Source organism: Aricia agestis, chromosome 18 (genome assembly GCF_905147365.1).
Source record: "Aricia agestis chromosome 18, ilAriAges1.1, whole genome shotgun sequence".
Classification (NCBI taxonomy): Eukaryota; Metazoa; Arthropoda; class Insecta; order Lepidoptera; family Lycaenidae; genus Aricia; species Aricia agestis.
In genome coordinates this window covers 13,967,526-13,989,549 of record NC_056423.1, presented here as the reverse complement: position 1 = coordinate 13,989,549, position 22,024 = coordinate 13,967,526, and the positions used below count along the sequence as shown (strand labels likewise).

The window sequence follows — 22,024 nt, the reverse complement described above, 5'->3', positions numbered from 1 at the left end:
AGGGCGTTACTGAGAAGTCCTCAGCGACTGATGGCGCTGCGGATCATACGTGGATATCGCACAATATCCTACGAAGCAGCGGTAATCCTCGCCAGAACCCCGCCTTGGGATCTGGAGGCGCGTGTTCTGAGTGAAATCTATTATCGCACGGCGGAGGTCAAGGAGAGGGGGGACCGAGTATCCCCTGAACTGACCGCTCGGTGGAGGCGTCAGGCGCGCATAATTATAATGCGTGCCTGGGAGGACCGGATGGCAACACCAACGGCTGGACGCGCAGTCGTGGCAGCGTTTCGCCCGCACCTGCGGACGTGGGTAACGCACTGCAAAGGCGTCCTCACCTTCCGTATGGTGCAGATGTTGACCGGGCACGGGTGCTTTGGCCATTACCTGCACTGTATGGCTAGGAGAGAACCGACGACGCAGTGCCACCACTGCGATCACGGAGATGACACAGCGCAGCACACGCTCGAGGACTGCCCAGCATGGGCAGAACAACGAGCGGTGCTCTGCGCTACCACCGGAATTGACCTAAGCCTCCCGGCCATAGTGACGGCTATGGTTCGGTCGAGCGAAGGATTTGACGCAATAGCCAACTTCTGCGAGGCCGTCATCTCGCAGAAAGAGGCTGCCGAACGAGAAAGAGAAGCGGACGTGGCCGCGGATCCCGTTCGAAGACGGCGCGGAGGGCGCAGACGCGCCATTCATGAGCGCCAGCTCCCGCCGTAATCAGGGCTAGGGCGGCGGATTGGGGAATCCGTTGCCCATTGCACGAGCTCTGCCCGACAGAAGAGCGCCCGGTGCCTCGGGCTGCTCCCGGGAGGCTCAGCAGAGCTTAATAGCTTGCTGCGGAGGAGTCTGCTTAAGTAGACGCCGCTAACTGGGCTGCCGCAGATATCGCCCTCGTAGGCGGGTCCGGTGGCCCAGCAGCGTAGCGGAGTAAGGAGGCACCGGTGGGTTTTAGTGGGTAACCCCGGGTGCTCCTCCTTACCGCAGCACCTGGGGAGTCCCACATACCCCGGCGACCATTCCCCCGGGCCGCTGGGGATGCGTAACGCATTTCCCATCGTTAAAAAAAAAAAAAAAAAAAAAAAAAAAAAAGGGCATGTAGCCAAGACTATATGACTTAAATATCTAATGTTAGTGAGAACTTATACTTAATGTTAATATTCAATATCTTATTTTTGACTTTTGTAATAATAATATGTCTATGCAATATTGTAATTTTGCACGCCACTGACAATTGGCAGAATGTTGGATCCTGATAAACCATATTAATATTGTTACACCTTTATAAACAACATTTCATGCAATAAATATTATTCTATTCTAAGAGCATGTTAACTAACTTTATACCCACGATTCTTCATATGCCCACCATCCCAAGTTCTACTAACTTGAGCTGAGCCGGTAGTTGAGACGATTTATCGCTTCTTTGTAGGATCGCCGATCAAAATGTATTGATTATAAATTAAGTACTTATAGGCCTACCAGAATCTGATGGCAAAAAGTGAGAAAATAAATTGACTCCAGCAATACCGGGGTATTTGTAATAAAACATATTGATCCTTTTTTTCTCCTTGTAGCGGCTGATACTGTGTGTTAAACATGCAAATATAAAAATTTATCCAATGATCAAGGATATTTTTTGAAAATCTGCTGTCAAAAATTGCCATCAGATTCTGGTAGACCTATAGTTATAGTCACACATCACAATGAGGGTTGTTGAAATTCTTTTTGTCACCAAGTGCCGTGATTGCCTTGGATCTATCGTGTCAAACCGCTGTCATATATCACGATATAGCTGTCATGTGTCACGAATCACGACGATATGTCTATTTGCCACGATAGACCCACTACATCACCTGGTGGCAAATAGAATTTCAACAACCCTCATTCACATCTAAACTCACCAGGTCCAGCAGTAGTATTTCCCAGCAGGACGCCGTCGTCCGTCTCGAGCGTGAAGTGCTGTTCCAGTCCGCCGTCGTAGCCCGCCTCGCATCGCACCGCCAGCGACGCCGCCAGCGACGCCGCCAGCCGCGCCGTGCAGTTGCGAGGGGGTGACGGTCGGGCTAGGAAAGGGGGTCATGTAATGTCTCATCTTTATGATAAAAAGTCTAACAGAGAGTGCTCTTGTGTACTGCGCATACACTTGGGCACTATGAAATTACTCCTGCGTAACTGGCCTGGTTTCAATGAAACCGGCCACCGTCACAGAAACTGGTGTGGGAATTATTGATATTACTAGCTGTTGTCCGCGACTTCGTCCGCGTGGACTTTAGTTTATAGCGCGCGGTGTCAACAAAATTTGTGTCAAATTTAAAAACTTTTTAAAACCCTGGTAACCCTCTTAGGGCCACGCTACACCGGATTGGCAGGGCTGAAAGTGCTCGCCTCGCCGCTGACATTCCGGTGTAGAGCGGCCCTTAATTAATCAAAATACCCAAAAACAGCTGTGCAGTGTGCACATAATCTATACTAATATTATAAATCTCGCTTTCACGCCAAACGCCAAAACTACCGAACCGATTGTAATGAAATGTTGTATACAGATAGTCTAAAGCCTGAGAAAGGACATAGGCTACTTTTTTACTGGAAAAAAGGGTTGTCAGGGGGTGAAAATGCGTAAATTTGTTCAAATTCCAAAATCCAAAAATTCATAATAGATGGCGTCGTGCGTCTTCTACATCGCTCTGACGCTTGCTCAAAAGTCTTTCTATAAGAGGTGATGGTATCATCTTACATTTAAGTTTCGATTTTTTTCGATTGTTATATCTATTCTACGGTATTAAATAACTCAGTACTTTATCTGTGCAGTGACGTAACCTTAAACCTATCAATGATAAATAGTTTATGGGTAAAGTTGTGTAATTGGAGGGCTAAATAAGCTTTAAAATTTGGAATAAAATATAAAGTTTAATATAATAAAAAAAAAAAACTTATTGTGTGCACACTGCACAGCTGTATTGATTTAAGGGGTACCAGGGTTTTTTTATAAAAGCTTTTGACACCAATTTTGTTGACATCGCGCTTTACTAATCAAACTAAAAAGTATGATTAGTTCTATGTTACAATGAAGTAAAAAATAAAACGCCATCTGTTGAATCGTATTAGAATTAAAATGTTCATTGCATCGATATATTTCTGGATTTTTTATAATATTATACATAAAATATGTTTAAGATTTTTGAAATTTTATTTTAATACCTACACATCCAAGACCCAGGAACATTGAAAACTTTTTGTTCCGCCTGCGGGACTCGAACCCAGGACCCCCGGGATGAGCGCTGGCCACGCGCAATGCGAATTCATTTTCATCGATATTTTCATGAAATATGATATTTTCCCACATCAAAATGTAGCCTATGTCCTTTCTCAGACTCTAGAATAACTGTGTACAAAATTTCATTGCAATCGGTTCAGTAGTTTTGGCGTGAAAGCGAGACAGACAGACAGACAGAGATACTTTCGCATTTATAATATTAGTATGGATTTAATCTTTATGCAGACGATGATAAAGTCTAGTCGTAAGTAACGCCAGATGGTGAAGTGGTTTAGAGCGTGGGTCGTGGGTTCGATTCCCGCGTTGCAAACGCGTCACTTTCAAGTTTGGTTAGGATAATGCAGGCCTAGGCCAAGTACGATGATCCGATGATGCGTTGGATGGGCATGTAAAAACACGGACGTGTCGGTCTTCGGTATGAGAGTAAAGGAAAATAGACTTAAATAGAGTGCTCTTGTGTACTGCGCACACACTCTGGCACTATAAAACTAATAGGCCAGTACGTTAAAAAAAAGTAGTGACACACAGCATCGTGTACTCAGTGCTATTATACAGGATGTAACAAAAATAAGTGATGATATTTTAGGGTGTGTACGTGTTCCTTAATATAGAGAGTTCACTGTGAAAGTAGCAGCGCTGAAAGATCAATTTTTTTTTCACTTTTGTATGAGGAAACTCGTGACGCTCCGGCCCTTGCCCATACAAAAGTTAAAAAAAAATTGTCTTTCAGCGTTGCTATTTTCACAGTGAACTCTCTATATTAAGGAACACGTACACACCCTAAAGTATTATAACTTATTTTTGTTACACACTGTATAGCACTTAGCATTTTTAACACCAAAGTATCCGAGAGCTCGCTATCAGGCGATTCGGTCAGCTCGTTACCAATTAATTAAAAATATATCCAACATGGATTCACTATGAAACTATTTGCTAAATTAATGTAGATACATCCAAATTGGTTTCAGTTACAAACTGTCAGCCGAACTAAATTGAATGTAAATCCGTTTAGGCTAACTGTGAAAAATGTTCACTCGATAACGACGCAAAGTGAATAAAGCGAAATCGTTTGCAAGCGAGCTAGCAGTAGTCTGTACTCTGTAGTACAGCCATCCTGTAACATGGCGGCAGAAACTCATGTAACATGGCACAAACAATTAACTCAAACTGGCAATCGTAAACTTTAAATTGAAATTTGCTAAAAATTGCGCGGCCGCGTCCGTCGCGTTCGAAAACAACGATTTAATTTGAAATTTAAACTTCGAAAATGGCGGCCGGTCGCGCGCGAAACAAAAAAACCTAATGAAAGATGGCGCTCGCTACAAACGCGGGAATTTCGAAAATGCCCGCTCAAAGAAGTTAATGAACGCTTAAATTTTTCACTCGTACCTTTTTGCACGTGCTGTACATTTTTTGAGGCGCAATAGACGTTTTTTGCCTCGGTCTTTGAATATAAATTTTGCGATTAGAATTTCCAGTGTGTTAGATATCGCGAGATGTGAAAGATGAGGTTCCCGCGCGAAATATCTGGAGAATTGTCACGGGCGTGCCGGGGTTTTAGCTGGAGAATTTTAAAAACCTGTGCCGAAGCGTGTAAAATTTTTCAATATTAGAATTTCTAGTTTTTTCAGACGGAGGCCTCGGGCCGTCAAAAAGTTTTCATAACGACAAAGAACTATTCTTTGCCCCTTTTACCCCGAAAGGCAAAAAACAAATTATTGAAGGTTTAGCTATAAAATCCGTAAGGCGTAAGGTACGCGATACGCTTGTTAGAGTTTTGAGATATTTTAATTAGATGTTGTTGCTCGTTAGAGGCTAGAGCCCGCGATTACAGCGGTGCGGCGTGCGGTCACAGACGAGTGAGACGACTCATTAAAAACTTTATACATGTCTGTTCGGGCTCACTTCAGTTAAGTAGTAATATTTTTACAAGTAAGCGAGTTAACGCTTACTTGTAAAAATATTTACTCAGCTAATATACGAGGACTTGCCTTGTGCGTATTAGAATGGGCATTGTCCAAAAAAAAATCACATGTACTTTTTATATTTTTTTTCGTTAAAATAGGGTATTTTAAGAATATAAATTAAATAATTTTAAAATTCATTGGCTAGTTTTTTCTCAATAAATTTTTAAAGTTTCGCTCTGACGTCATCATTGGCGGTCAATTGACCTCTGCAGTATGTTTTAAATTTCCTTTCAATCTTATTTATAATGGCTGGTTCGTCAAATGCAAGTTCTCATTATGTGAAAGCTGATACGAGAAGCTTACCAAAAGTTCGAAACGTAATGTTGGTCGAATTTATTGCTTATTTAACGCCATTGAAGGTCAAACTAAGGTTAAACATATTTGTTCGAAAATATAAGTAACTAATGGGTATTTTTTTCTTTTATATACTGAAAAACGATCACTGACCTTATTCCTCGAAATGTTTTTGTAATGAGCAAAATTAAAAAAAAATGGACAATCCCCATTTAGAAGTGACATGACAGATTTGTTGCAGCTTACTAATAAATTACTTATATCAAGGGCACTCTTCATGATTGAATTAGATCGAAGGACCAAAAATATTCAATCTTTATTATACTTAAAGCTAAAAAAATATAAGTACTTAAGTCGTTTCTAAAATTTCTAAAAAGTACTTATAAGTCGTTTCTAAAATTTCTAAAAAGTACTTAAGTCGTTTCTAAAATTGGTTGATACTTCTAAAAATCCCATTAAGCTGGTAACTGGTAAACTGATTGACATTTAATCCGAAACTGTAGGTACTCTTGTGTTACCTTTTTGTTTTCTTTAGTTTAGAGAATTCATGATTGTTATCTACTCAATTATCTATTATTATCAATGTTTAAGCACTAATTAAGTACACTTATTTTATCCTGACCTCTATAACAATATATGTATACAACGTGTATTATGTTGATATTATTGATATAATATAATTCAACTGGTAAACCATGAACAACCCCGGTGGGACTCATAGGGACACAACTCGCCAAGTGTCGAGAGATGCTACAAGTGTTACAATTACACAACATTTTGATTTGCTGTCATAAAGCACCATTTCACGGCAAAGTTAAAAACAAAGTCGCTCTCTATCCCTGTATGTTTCTAGATGATTGAATCTAAGTAACGGGTTATGAACTTAAGACTTATGATGCGGTTTTTAGTTGGTTAAAATTATCATGCTTCCAGTACAATGCATATTATAGCGAAACAATTGCCGCGTCCGGCGTCAGCTACTCTTTCATCAATAGGAGGAATGAGTAAAGAGTGGTGTAAGTCACTAAACCGATCATAATAAGGCAAACTCTGAGAAACCGTACCATCAGGGAAACATCAAATGTCTTGCCCCTCCATAAACAAAATAAGCCGGAAATTCTAAATTTAAAACTTGATACGGAGCAAGTTCAGACAGACCGTAAATATAAAGTTGTGTATCGCTTATCTCGCGCGAACTTCATACAGGAGGGGGGCAAAATGACGCGTAAGGAACAACGGAGGCGTTTTAAAACATTTCATTTCGGTGATCTACCAAATCTAGGTGTAGGTGATATTAATTAATTTTTTATTTTCTTACTCTCATTAAAACTCGAGAATGGCTGAACCGATTTGGCTAATTTTGGTATTTAAATATTTGTGAAAGTCCAGGGAAGGTTTATATTATGAGACCTAGTCTGTAATATCACAGAGAAATTCGTTAGTTTTTTTACGCCACTGCGGCAATAGAGGTAAATATTTAACCCCCGACGAAAAGGGGTGTTATAAGTTTGACGTGTCTGTTTATTTGTCTGTCTGTTTGTCTCTGTGACTATCTGTCCGCGGCATCATAACATCCAAACGGGTGGACCGATTTTGATCTAGTTTTTTGTTGGAATGTGAGATCTATGCGACTCAATCGAGAGTGCTCTTAGCCATTACATTTTTCGTTCTTCTTTATTTGTTAATCATTTCTTTTTCTTTTCAATAAACCAGTGAGGCTTCCCTTTGTTTATCCTGGAAAAGTGTAGGTTTTCGCTTGGAATTTCTTTGGCGCGAAATCGCGGCCAGCACTGCATCCATAATTTTCCGAGCTGTCAATAGTCTCTTCAGTTTTACAACCTAATTTCCTGGCGTTTGCCGGGGAAAGTAATTCAAGTTTTTACGGCGATGCCCTCTCAGGGCGTTGGTCCATCGCTGACGTTGCCGACAAAAAATCAAATTAAATTCCACTTAATGGCTGCCTTACATGCTCTATCGGAGAGGTCCACCTGTGCAGGTACGCCTGCGCAGATAGACCGGAATGTCTGTGGGAATAGACCTGTGCAGTTTTTGGACCTGCGCAGGCGACCGGCGCGAAATCGAAACTCAATTCTTTCGAGTGGCACCTGCGCAGGCATACCTGCAGTGTCCTCTCCGGTAGACCGTAGCGTGTACATTACATTATGACCTAGGCTTAAATACAACGTGTGACACAACCAAGTGATAATACTTTAGAGAATGTATGAGTTTACCGTAAAAGTAATTATTTAAAACTTTTGTATGGAAAAACTCGTGACGCTGAGGCTGCCCTTAAAAATTCTCTTTCAGCGCTCATACTTTCACAGTCAACTATTATGAGATTCACATGTACCTACACACCCTTAAGTATCATCATATGATGATAAATATAATAAAATGCCACTTTATAACAAACAATATATATAGGCTATAGGTTTAATTTTGCGTCACTACAAAGCAGCGGCGGCATGGGTCGCTAGACTAATATCGGTAGAAATTATAAAATTTGAAATTATATAAAAGTCGGTTGAAATTATATTATAACGTGGCATTTTATTTGAAACTAGATGACGCCCGTAACTCCGTTGCGCCAAAACTCGCTTATCGCGCGGGGCCGTACAACTTTTCCGGGATAAAAAGTATCCTATGTCCTTTCCCGGGACTCAAAGTATCTCCATGCCAAATTTCAGCAAAATCGGTACAGCAGTTTGGACGTGAAGAGGTAACCGACAGACAGACAGACACACTTTCGCTTAGTATTAGCACTAATATATATTCTGTGATTTCGTCAGAAAAGGTACGAGTTATGCGATGGAAAGAGAGCGCACAAGTAGGTAAATATAATTGTAGGCACCTGTGCTAGGTGCCTACAATTATATTTACTTACTTGTGTGCGCGGTCGGAATTTGAACTTTATAGTATCGTAGCGTAAACGACTCATTCGTTATTTCTTTAAACGTGTTTCGCTAGTGGGAATTCTGTTGGTACAACTATTATATATATTTTGTGGTATATGGATTTTTTAGGTGACGTCCCGGTGACGGCGGCTATGGACAAACGACCTCGCTGGAATTTCCACTCAATATTAAGACTTTCGTGAACTTTTTATATACTTACTTTGTAAATAAATCTTCGGAATGGTCGTTATATTTAATTAATTGTTTTCATTGATATTTGATAGTGTTTTATGATTATGTGTATGTTCTAAGTTGAATCCATCCATACCTACTAATATTATAAATGCGAAAGCTTGCCTGTCTGTCCGTCGACCGTCTGTCTGTCCTTCTGTTACCTCCTCACGTCCAAACCGCTGAACTGATTATGCAGAAATGGTTGTGTATAACTTATACACAATTTGAAAGAACGTTGAGGTTAATATACTCACAGTATAACCTCAATCTCTTTTAGATGTCAATGTCGTTTTAAAAAGACGTCGGCAAACTTTTGAGAATTCTAAAGTCCAGTTAAAAGTTTAAGGTCTTAGAAAATGATCTTTATAATATGACTAAAAACCATTTTATTGTTAAAAAGTAATATTTGATTTCTATAATAACTTTGGAAATTGCTAGTTTAATTCTCATCCAACCAAACACATCAAAAACCTTTAACTGTTTGAAACTTTGAAAGTGACATTAATATTTTCGCATTTACAATAATGCTAGATGACCGGGTTGATTTCGCATCACTTCTCTCATAATACTTTCCCTGGACTTTCACGAATGTTTCAAGACTAAAATTAGCCAAATCGGTTCAGCCATTCTCCAGTCTTAGTGTCACCGCAGACTTACAATTTAAAGTTGGCCGACTATCGTACAAACCACAGAAATAGATCAAGATAGAAGCGCAATGCCGCTCCAATTTGTATAAACACGAGCGTAAGGCGCTTCTATCTTGATCTATTTCTGTGGTTTTTACGATAGTCGGCCAACTTTAAATTGTAAGTCTGCGAGTCTTACCTTTAGCGAGACTAATAAAATTAAGAATTCATATTACTGTACACAACTTATAGTCGTTCGATTACATCCAGGCATTCGAATACATCTAGGTATCCCAGGAAATACTACCTAGAAATATTTCTAGAACCGATTGCAATAACTCGCTTCAATGATTTGAATTTCGCGGGCTTCGCTGTACGCGGTAATCGCGCTGCCGTTATGCCACTGTGTGTGATTAATTAATACCTAATGAGGCGGCTCTAGTGAGGCAATACGTCGCACGCGGCGTGAGGGGGGAGGGGGGAGCAATAATATTACTGCTTCATCGGATTTTAATTAGAAATCTTGGCGAAGTTTAATTTCTTATGTACTTAGCGGCTTTGTCGTTTACGTTAACTTTACGTTAATACGTTTACTCCGCTTATATTTACGCTAAGTAAACGCTCCATATTACTTAAAGCAGGGGTTCCCAAACTGTGCAGTGCGCCGCTGCGCCCTGGTGCGCCGTGAAAGGCTAGAGGGGTGCCGTGAGTCAATCCTTTTTTTTATGAAAAAGGGGGCAAACGAGCAAATGGGTCACCTGATGAAAAGCAACTTCCGTCGCCCATAGACACTCGCAGCATCAGAAAAGATGCAGGTGCATTGCCGGCCATTTTAGAGCGAAATAGGTTAATAGTCCCCTATTAACCTATTTCCCCTAATAACCTAGGGCAGGGATGGGAAGGGACGGGAAGGGAATAGGGGAGGGTAGGGAAGGGAATAGGGTAGGGGATTGGGCCTCCGGTAAACTCACTCACTCGGCGAAACACAGCGCAAGCGCTGTTTCACGCCGGTTTTCATTATCCTCCATCATTATCCGAAACCACAAATATAAAAAAAAAACAAATTATTTACCTGCATAATGTTACTATAATCATTAAAGGTGTTTATTTATATTTTTCTAACTAGCTGTTTCCCGCGACTTGGTTCGCGTTAGCATAGTAGATCACATCCCAAGTATTATTTATTGTACATAATATTCAATATACAGAATTGACTTTCCTACGATTTTATTAAATAATTTAGGAATTTCACGCAACCGTACATTTTGCAGCAAAAAATAGCCTATGTCCCTTCACGTGGTCTATTCTTCATGTTTGCCAAATAACATAAAAATTGCTCCAGAAGTTCATAAAATAATATGCAATTCCATATAATTTCCCCCGTTTTTTCCACATTTTCATCTATTTCTTCGCTCCTATTAGTCTTAGCGTGATAAAACATAGCTTATAACCTTCCTCGATCAATGGGCTATCTAAAACTGAAAGAATTTTTCAAATCGGACTAGTAGTTCCTGAGATTAGCGCGTTCAAACAAATAAACAAACAAACAAACAAACAAACAAACTCTTCCCAATTATAATATTAGTATAGATAACCAGGTAGAATAGGGCATGACAAAATATTGTGACGTGCAACTGCGCCGCAGCCTGAAATAGATTGGGAACCCCTGACTTAAATAGTAATATTTTGGGTTGACTTTCGCTATGTAAACGTTTTACTAATCCGTTTTCAACCCATTTTGATATAAATGTAAGTGCAGGCGAGTGATTAGAGTTACAGGTACCAGACAACGACAACATATTATACAGATTGTTACAAAACGAAGTGTTAATATACAGTACTTTAAGGTCTGTGAGTCTCCTGTATAGAGTTTACTGTGAAAATATCAGCGCTGAAGACTGAAGTTTAGTTCGCTTTAGTTTTGTGACATCCTGTATACAACTTTTACAGTAAAGATATAATATTCGTGATGTTACTATATTAAACAGTTATTAATTTAATTAACAACACACGATATATTATAAATGTAGAATTTCCCCTATTCTGCGTAGTGTTTCGCTCAATTTGGTGTTTGGTCCCAATTAACGGTCAATTTCCAATAACTCGGTGTTCGCCCGCCATTGTCGGTTTACGCGGAAACCTTTGCCACCATTTGCCAACTTTCAGCAACAATGGGGATTGTCCATTTTTTTTTAATTTTGCTCATTACAAAAACATTTCGAGGAATAAGGTCAGTGATCGTTTTTCTGTATATAAACGAAAAAAATACCCATTAGTTACTTATATTTTTGAACAAATACGTTTAACCTTTGTTTGACCTTCAATGGCGTTAAATTAGCAATAAATTCGACCAACATTACGTTTCGAACTTTTGGTAAGCTTCTCGTATCAGCTTTCACATAATGAGAACTTGCATTTGACGAACCAGCCATTATAAATAAGATTGAAAGGAAATTTAAAACATATGCAGAGGTCAATTGGCGGCCGATGATGACGTCAGAGCGAAACGTAGCGAAAGCGAAAAACTAGCCAATGAATTTCAAAATTATTTAATTTATATTCTTAAAATACCCTATTTTAACGAAAAAAAATATAAAAAGTACATGTGATTTTTTTTGGACAATGCCCATTACTGAATTTTTTTTTGTGTGGTGTTTCGGAACAATTGAGTGGTGTTTCGGAAACATCTTAGACCAATCTGTAATGTGCCGTTGAAGACTCGTTTGAAAGACTCATTAAGCCCGATGTTTTCCAGCAATGAGCGAGCTGATGATGATGAATTATGGCTAAGAACACTCTCGATAATGTCAGCTTTCAAACGCAAAAAGTTTGGGTCTGATATTATCTTAATTTGGCAAAAAATCGGCTAAGTAATTTGGATGCTGCGATGCCACGAACACACAGACAGACAGACAGACACGTGAAACATAAAACACCGTTTCGTTGGGGATAAAACAATAAACAGAGAAATAAAAGTGCAAACGAATTTGATCAGATATCTTGGATAATTGGATAATGGGCATGCTTGATTGATCTTTCCCCCCCACTATCTCTCCAACCAAATTTCTCTCTCTCTCTCACCTGCGGGCACGACCTGCAGCACGCACGGGCGGTCCTGCGCGCCGACGACGTTGGTGGCGCGACACAGCAGCGCGCCGTAGTCGCGCTCGCTGGCGGCGCGGTAACGCAGCTCCGACGTGGTCCCGCCCGCTGATACTGCAGGGATATAAACATTGAAATAAGCTGCGTGACGGTCAAATACCCAAATGTTGTGAGTATTGCTGGCTCTTTTTAGGGCCTAAAAAGAGCGTTAGGATATTAATCACGCTAGCGGTTGGCGAATAGCTGCAGGTGGGAAGGCACGCACCAAATCCGTCGCAGACGTGCAACGAACTTGCCGCGGATACGCCGCGAATACTTCGCGAACGCGCAACGGGACAGCAGCTTTCTATGCTCTGTAATCTCGCTGCAAACATACGATGACGTTCGTAACCGCCACGTGTCTGCAACGTCTTCAGTGCGCATCCGCGGCGTGTTCGCGACATTAACGCTCTCCGACCGCTAGTAAGATAATCTAAAAAGGGACTCAAACAACTCAAAATATTTAGATTTTCTGGAAATGTTATATTCCCATCTATGAGTTGATCGTGGGAAACGAGACACAATAGATAATCAATTGTTTCGCGGTCACATGTGGCCGCTTGGGGCTTGATGGCTTAACTCAATCATTATCTGCACATAAACAGTACATCATCATCATCAACTGACCGTATCTGGCCGGTGAGACCTGAAAGCTCTCGCCGCTGTTGTTGAACTGCCACACGAAGGTGACATCGGCGGGGTCGGCGGACACCGCGCACCGCACCCGCAGCGCCTCGTCCAGCCGCGCGCCCACCACCTGCGGCGACGGCTGCGCGCATACCGGGGCGTCTGGGGAGTGATAGAGATGTTAGCGGGAGAGAGGAGAGGAAGAGAGTGTAAGAAAGACCGAAGATCACCATCAACCACGATCACAAACATCACAAAGAGATAATTGCTCTGTTAGCAAAAACAGCAAAGAATTCTATTTAATCAGTTTAAATAGAAGTCTTCGAAAAACAGATGAAAGCTGCAAGGAATTTTTAGGATCCGACTTTTGACACAAACACTAATTCTGCTGATGGATTTTCTATTTTTAACAGATTCAAAGTAGTATAAGTTTGCAGGCGCAGCTGAAAGAACTGCTGAAAAAACTAAAATCCCATTCCCAAGTCAGTTGCCTCTCCTGTCCATACTGGATTATTGCTTATGTCATTGGTAGTCATGTATGAAGGCAGAATGAACTGTATTCTCACATGTTTTTGGCAGAAACTTGTGAAAAAATCGTATGCCCATAAAAGTCTACATCCATACTTACACTGCACCCTCAAGAAGACGGGTTGGCTGGTGGCTTCACCGATCGCGTTGGCGGCGCGGCAGGCGTACAGTCCGCCATCGCGCCGCCCCACGCGCTGCAGCACCAGCGACTTGGTGCTGATGAACACGCCTGATGACATGTTCTGGGATACTTGCTGGTCCTGGACGAGAGGAATGTTGGTAAAAATAGGTTGGGGATGAATATGGGTAGCGCGTAGGATGGATGATATAAACGCCATTGAAAATAATATGTAACAAATACTTATGTTAATTGGTATTTGAAAATATGAGGATGGTTACGTCAAATCACATTTTGTCAATTATAAGCGACAGCAAATTGGCTAAAAGCTAAGAAATTTAATTCGTGCATGGAACACTAAACAAAAAAGATCAGAATCTGTTTTAAGTTGGCTTGCTGAAACTGTCTTCCCTAGGGACTGTAGCACATTTACCCTACCCTTTTACCCTTCAGCAATTCCTAAAACTCCGTGAAATGATAAAATTAAAACATTGATTTGAACATTACTGTTATTAATAATGAGGAAAAGATGAATAGAGGGCGCGTCGTTAGCGTGATGATAATGATGCCCATTAACATCTGAAAGCACCTCATTATAAACCATATTTCTCATAAAGAACAGCTAGATCCATTTAAAGCTAGATCTTTTATAATTTTTCATCTCAAATTGCCTGAAGATGCACTCTTATTAATATTAATTACGGGCCTCGGCCGGTGAAACTCGGTTTCGGGAGCCATGGTATGGGTATAATTATCTAAACTGACTTTTATGTGTTTTAAATTGTTCCGCAATTCTTTCGGAACGGACCCTTCGGCAGATTAGCCAGATGGCTACTAAGTATTATAAATTGGGGACTGATATGGAAATTGTAATTAATGATCCCTCTGAAGGGATGACCTTCGGATTATAGTGATATGTGTACCAAGGTACTGGTTTCAATGAACTGAAAAGACATTCTTGCTTATCAATATAGATTAAGATTGTTAAAAAATATAATGTAAGTATATAGCATAAAATGATTCTTTTGTATGACCCATATTATTGCTTCCAAAATAGTAGGGTGCGCCCTGCACATTCTAATGCTTTTAAATGCATACTAAACCATTATCGCTTGGGAGGGCCCTAGGATAGCCGGAGAGCCGGCTTGTTGCTGGCTTGTAACGTGATATGTAGAAAGGGGAGCCCTAAACAGTGAGATGGTGCACTTCGTAAGGCCGGCCACAGTTTTTAGCTGTGGTATTTATATGTGCCATGCTGTGAAAACTTCAATAGCGCGATGCACGACAGCAGCGTGCTGTTTGGTCTGATACTCACGTTGTGGAACCACATGATGCGATGTTCCTTGGGGTTGGCGCGGATGTTGCACTCAAAGTACACGTCGTCGCCCTCCTTGATGTCGTTGGGGTTGAGCGTGCTGCCCAGGGACATCGTCAGCACCGGCTTGTCTAGGTAACATAGGACCAGAATCATAAGGGTGTATAAATGATTGAATGAATGATTTGGTACATGATGCCTTTACCTTTTATAACATAAACTTTGTGAGTGAGCGGGCTTGATGTCTGTGTGGCGATATTTGTTATATGTACGACAAAATCGCTACGCTTATCGCGACTAAAGGCGCAGAATAAAAAAAGAAACCTAAATATTTGGAATATGCTCAACTTGATGAATTATTTTTCACTTTCTTTAATGAGAAACCTGAATTCGTGGGGTGTATTAGCAAACAGAGCGTATAAACCCGATTTTTTTTAAATTTCTACATTATTATCCGCATTTGCTGTAGCAAAATTGCCTGTAGGCAATTCTCCAAAATCTCGTACTTACATACAACGCTCATCCTGAAGGAGTCTTCCAGCGCCACCCTCAGCACGGGGTTGTCAGCTCGGCAGCGGATGATGGCGCCGCTGTCCTCCGGCTGCGGCAGCATCACCAGCTTGCTGACTGACGACGTGTCGTTGGTGAACTCGCTGTGCTGTAGGATGGTGGGATGTTAACAAGGCTAATAAACTTCTGAAGAAAGTCTGACTTCAACTTACTCAGTACTATCAAGATGAATCTAACGGTACTCACAAATCTGAAGTAAGGCAAGAGCGTGAGGTTAGGCTAGAGCCGCTCTAGAGAGCGTACCGAGGATATATAACAAACATTCAGAAATATATTAAGGTCCAAGAACGAATAAATAATATGACGAAATATCTATTGAGAGTAGATAATCTACTATCAATAGGTCAAAGCCTGCCAAGGCTTAGTTCTTCAAGCTCGGCAATTTTATTTTTTTTCGTCCGATCTTTCACACTCTTTTTCTCCCCCTCTCCCTCTTCATGCCCTTACCTTCCCCCTGGTGTATCGTCTGTTCTCCCGGTACCAGGTGATGGTGGCGGGCGGCCTGCTGCCGTGGGCGACGCATACCAGCGTGATCTCCACGTTCGCCGGCAGCTGGCCCGGCTTTTCCACGATTTGGACTGACGTGGGCTTCACTGCGGGGGAGGATATAAGTTATATTATATCAATTTTGAAGCGGCTTAATCATGAAGGCATGAGGTAAAAGACAATTAGAAAGATATATTGCAATAACAGTATTACTATACGCCTGAAAATTGCAATACCGTTGCGCCAAAATTCGTAAATCGCTTTTCTGCAGTTAAAACTATCCTATGTCATAACTCGTCTCTGATCTCTGAAGACCCAAAATATTACCAAATATCAAAATCAGTTAAGCTGAAGAGTTAACAGACAAACAGAAAGACAGATTCAAAGTATGGATGCTACGAAACGAGCAGGCGGATCGCCCGATGGTAAGTGATAGCCGCCGTATATGGACTTACAACAAAGAACACGCGTAACTCCGGTATTGGGTGCGGTCCATATAAGTCCCCAAATACACATAGAGATTATAGAGTGATAAAATCTATGAAGTAAGTAAAAGTTTTGCCGCTTTTCAAACTTTTTCGAGATTCACGTTAAGTCGAGGGCTGATAAGCGACATTTTCAGCAAGATTTGTGACTTACTAATAATAAAAATGCTAAGTGTGTCTGTCCGTCTGATTGTCTATCTGTTTGTTACCTCTTCACGCTTAAACCACTGAATCGATTTTAATGAAATTTCGCATGGAGATACTTTGAGACTCGGAAAAAATGTATGGTTCCCACGAGATAAAGAAATATCTGCGCAAAGGAGTAGCGGGTATCAAGCAGTACTTTTTATTTTATTCCTTTTTTTCATATCTTTATTAAATTAAAGGGCTTTTGCCTTTTATTTCTTGTTTATCACACTTCTTGTTTATTTGAGACCATGATGAAGTTAGCCCAAAAACACTCGATCATGAAAAAAAAACTAGATCAAAATCACATAAACCGACAGACCGAAACGTTAAACTTCTTTCACCCCTCTTTTTCCATCAGGGGTTAATAAAAAGAGCATCCACGAAGTTCTTAAAACCCTATTAAAGTGAAATCTGCCCTCCTCCCGGCGCGCGGCGTCAGTTGATATGATCGTCGAGCGAAATTGGTTTTAACGCGGTATATATGAAAATACTAGTTAAAATATTATGCAAGGATGGTTAAGGTGGTTTCAGACTTTTAAATATAATTTCTTTGCAAGAGTGTGATGACATGTATGAGAATTTAAATTATTAAGATGGTAGGAACTTTTTAAAAGAAGTTTTGGCATTACACAATATAATATTGTAATGTGTTTGTTATTTCTTTCTGTATTTTCGCTTGTTATTTAATATCCTATTCTTTGAATTTCTAACGCTCGCTTCTTTTTGTTCGGGGGTTAAAAATGACACCATGGCTACTACTTATACTAGCTGTAGGAACTGTAGCTGTGTTCTTATCGGCCACAGTTGTGAGTGACGTGACATTCATTTAAAAGAACGTTTGGCCGGGCGCGCAATAGCGGCTAGGCCGCAGCGGCCAGGAGGCGGCGGCCATCGAGATAGATACCTTAGTCAGGCCTGTCCCACTCGCGAGAATAGGTATCGAACTGTAAGTACCACCCGCGGGTGGACAATCAGTAGGGACTCACAAGCGAGCGGTGACGCAGGCGCCAGATTATATACTGTTTACTTATCATAGAGGAATTTTATTCATGATACTGATTTAACCGCTGTGACAAAATCGTTATAAATCTTATAAGATCAATCAATTAAGAAAGGCCAAAGAAATATATATTTGAATAAGGTATATAAATACAAAAAGTAGATAAAAACTATACAAACATAGCAAATAAACCAATTTTATACAAAGAAACGCACAAACTACACAGAAATAAACACAAGTTACTATGTTTAAATTGTAAAAGTTTCCTGCACTATAATCGAATATATAAAACTACTAAGTATAAATATAGGTTGGGTTACTAAAATTTTATATTACTATAAAAAGGTTTGCTGTTCATACCAATAGTAATTAAAAAAGAATATTTTGTTTTCTAAAAGGCGAAAACCTTGATTCCGTCAGAAAAGGTACGAGTTATGCGATAGACAGAGAGCGGACATGTAGGTGAATATAATTGTAGGCACCTAGCACTGCGCGTTCGGAATTTGAACTTAATAGTATCGTAACATGAGTCGTTATTTCTTTAAACGGATGTCGCAAGTGAGACTTCTGTTGGTACTACTAATATATATTCTGTGCCTTAGTATGAAACCGCCATAGACCATGCGCACCTGGCTGCCACCCGGCCTGCGGCCACACCATACTTTCGATGGCCGCCGCAACCCGGCCGCCGCGGCCTGGCCGCTAGTGTGCTATTGGGCTAAATCAATGTTACCGCGAATTTATGCTGCCTATCCCAACTTTTGACGGCTCATTAAAAAACGCATTGCATCGCCTCGTCACGTTGCAATATGATTGACCCTAAGGCGAGTAGATTGCACAATCATATTTGTCCCGTATAACTTCGTGGTTATAGGGGAGGTTGGTAGGGCCATAGGTTTATAGAGGGATTTGACCCTTAAGCAACAACTTATACCATCCTTGCAACAGGCCTGTACTCACGGTTCATCTCGACTCTAGCTGTCCTCTCGTGGGGGCTCAGCAGTTGGGTGTTGGTGGCCTGGCAGCGGACGCTGGTGTTCAGCCAGCTGCGGTCCACGTGGGAGATGAGGATCCGGCTGATGATCACCTTCCCGTCGTTCTTGAGGATCGTGTGGTCTTCGAGAGGAGTGTTGTTGATGAGCCAGGAGAGAGTCGGTTGCGGGCGCCCTGGGAGACAAAAAAGAATGTAAAAGATCTGTTTGGATGGCGATGGTATGGTATAAAGATTAAGGGCCAGGCTATTCACAATTTATCTGACAAATAGAGTATGGAATATCTTTCAGATAAGTTGTAGAATGTGAGAAAGTTATCCGGCATTTATCAGGATGTGGCGAAACAGGCCCTATATTATTAAGGAATTAAAAAAAACCTCCGTCCTGATATGAGCGAGCTGACGATGATGAATTACGGCTGAGAAAAATAACACCAGCTTTCAACCATGGAAGTCCACCCATTTGGATGCCACGATACCACGGACAAACAGACAGACAGAAACGTCAAACCTATTTATACGTTGGAGGGCCATACTTCGAAACGAATGGGCCGGCTCGACCAGAGAAATAACACGTTTTCATAGAAAACCGGCATGAAACAGCGCTTGCGCTGTGTTTCTCCGAGTGAGTGATTTTACCGGAGGCCCAATCCCCTACCCCATTCCCTTCCCTACCCTCCCCTATTCTTCCCATCCCTACCCTCCCCTATTACCCTATTCACTCTTAAAAGGCCAGCAACGCACCTGCAGCTCTTTTGACGCTGCCAGTGTCCATGGGTGATGGAAGTTGCTTTCCATCAGGTGACCCGTTTGCTCGTTTGCCCCCTTATTTCAAAAAAAAATCTTTGGAATCTTAACTTATTAAAATCTTAATTTAGTAGGCTTTGCTAAAGATTTAACCACACTGATACCTAATTAAAAACTTGAAAATGCAATTAAAACGTCTGACGTTGATGTTGTACAAATATGGCCGCCCCGGAGATACTCGTATGGAATCGAGTTATACAAGTTAAAGCTACTTAGCTCAAGATTTGATACTGGCGGGGCGCCGCTCAAAACACGCGGGTTTCAGCAAAATATTCGGAGTATCTTTATCTTCAACCCAATTTCAACAGTATCATTAATAAAATGATAATGTCTACCACACCGGTTTCCGTGACGGTGCCTAAATGTGTGCGCAGTACACAAGAGCACCCTCTATTCCTTTCACTCTCATAACCCAGTGGGACGGAAGACCCACACGACAGGCGAGAGATCAGGCGCAGAATCGACTTTTTACATGCCCATCCGACGCATGGATCATCTTTCTAATCAGACAATCAAACATTTTTTTGCAAGTCGCAAGACTAAATGACTATACGAGCAAACGGGTCACCTGATGGAAAGCAACTTCCGTCGCCCATGGACACTTGCAACATCAAGAGAGCTGCAGGTGCGTTGCCGGCCTTTTAAGAGGGAATAGGGAAGGGTAAGGAAGGGAATAGGGAAGGGTAGGGAAGGGAAGGGTAGGGTAGGGTTTGGAAGGGAATAGGGTAGGGGATTGGGCCTTCGGTAAACTCACTCACTCGGCGAAACACAGCGCAAGTGCTGTTTCACGCCGGTTTTCTGTGAGCCCGTGGTATTTCTCCGGTCGAGCCGGCCCATTCGTGCCGAAGCATGGCTCTACCACGTTATTATGACGCGATATTTCACGCCAAGTTTTCCCAAAACCGTATCATAATATCATCGATGTAAACAAGTTTTAAGACTGTTGTATATTTCATGTTATCGGTTAACAAAACTCGCTAACTTTATATTTATTCTGCTTCCACACAGTATCGGCTGCTAGGCGCTTAATTAAGAATTTTCTATGTGTTTATGTTTTAACTTGAAAACTTTGGTTGTATTTTGAATTATTACTTTTACTCGTGTCCTGAGGTTTTTGAGAATCTATGACTGTAGGCTGCTCTTTGGCCATGATGGATGTATAGAACTTATAAGCGTCGCCTTGATAGTTTTGGCTGTAGCGATTTTTCTCAGCAATAACTAAAGCTAAGAAATTAAAGTTCATTGTCAGTATTCATCATGTCTTTGTCTTTGAATTACCCATAGCATAACACGATTGGTCAACTTTTACAACACAGGATGAAACAAGCAATCTAAAACATATCCAACACGGTTTTTAGGGTTCCGTAGCCAAATGGCAAAAAACGGAACCCTTATAGATTCGTCATGTCTGTCTGTCTGTCCATCCGTATGTCACAGCCACTTTTCTCCGAAACTATAAGAGCTAGGTATACTATTGAAACTTGGTAAGTAGATGTAGTCTGTGAACAAAAAATATTTTTGTTCATCTAAGCTATGCGTGTGGGGTATCTATGGACAGGTCTTCAAAAATCATATTGAGGTTTCTAATATCATTTTTTTCTAACCTGAATAATTTGCGAGAGAGACTCTTGAGAGACTAGTACAATCTGTGTGTCCCCCCCCCCCCCCCCCCCCCCTTCTAAAGTAGGGGCATGATAAGTCTAAAAAAAATATATGATATACATTACTACAAAAACTACCAACCAAAATTGGTTCGAACGAGATCTAGCCAGTAGTTTTTTTTTTATACGTCATAAATGGTAAACCTTAATTTAACTTTCATTAAATCAACTGAAATATAAAAATAAATCAAAAACCTCTTAATTTCATAAAAATATACCTTATTGCTGCTGCGGAACCCTTTTTGGGCGAGTCCAACTTCTTCGCACTTGGCCGGTTTTTACTTTAACGCGGCGTCAAATTAACGAGCGGGAAGCGGTATTTTTTCCGCAACAAAATAATAATAATAATATGTCTTTTCCCTTCTCTCATAGTATTTTCACAGTCTAAATCTGTTCTGTCATTAACCAGATATCCCACTTTCATATTTCTATTAATATTAGTAAGGAATAAAGATAAGATCTACTTGTATCTGGTTCCGATTTATCAAATAAAATCAGTTGACATAGCGATATTTGTAGAGAGTATGGGAGTAAACAGCATGCAGCAGCTAGCGACTGAAGTAGCCAGCGTGTGGCCGGTAAAGCAGAGCTAACTAATTGACCGAGTTATGTAATTCAGAAGTGGGAGCCCCCGTGAGTATCGAGGGCTTTTGACACAGTATAAGTGCACATAGTAGGCTAACTGTGTATGGGGGATATGTATGTGGGGAAGATGGGAAGAGTTGTGTTGATTACAGAAAAATTAAATAATTACCTAGAGTTAGATAACATATAAATAAATTATAATATGAGAAGAAATTAGATTGTT

General features: G+C 40.9%; 1 protein-coding gene across 1 annotated transcript in view; it reads right to left on the bottom strand.

Moving 5' to 3' along the window:
- Positions 1–22,024, bottom strand: part of LOC121735967 (obscurin-like) — a 166,778-nt gene that overhangs the window by 10,285 nt on the left and 134,469 nt on the right. Inside the window, exons 5-12 of the mRNA XM_042126978.1 lie at positions 18,718–18,924; positions 16,045–16,190; positions 15,538–15,685; positions 15,028–15,158; positions 13,695–13,854; positions 13,067–13,228; positions 12,380–12,514; positions 1,911–2,072 (exon numbers count right to left, since the gene is read on the bottom strand). Of these exons, the coding sequence (XP_041982912.1) occupies positions 1,911–2,072; positions 12,380–12,514; positions 13,067–13,228; positions 13,695–13,854; positions 15,028–15,158; positions 15,538–15,685; positions 16,045–16,190; positions 18,718–18,924 (1,251 nt within the window). The remainder of the gene's footprint in view (positions 1–1,910; positions 2,073–12,379; positions 12,515–13,066; positions 13,229–13,694; positions 13,855–15,027; positions 15,159–15,537; positions 15,686–16,044; positions 16,191–18,717; positions 18,925–22,024) is intronic.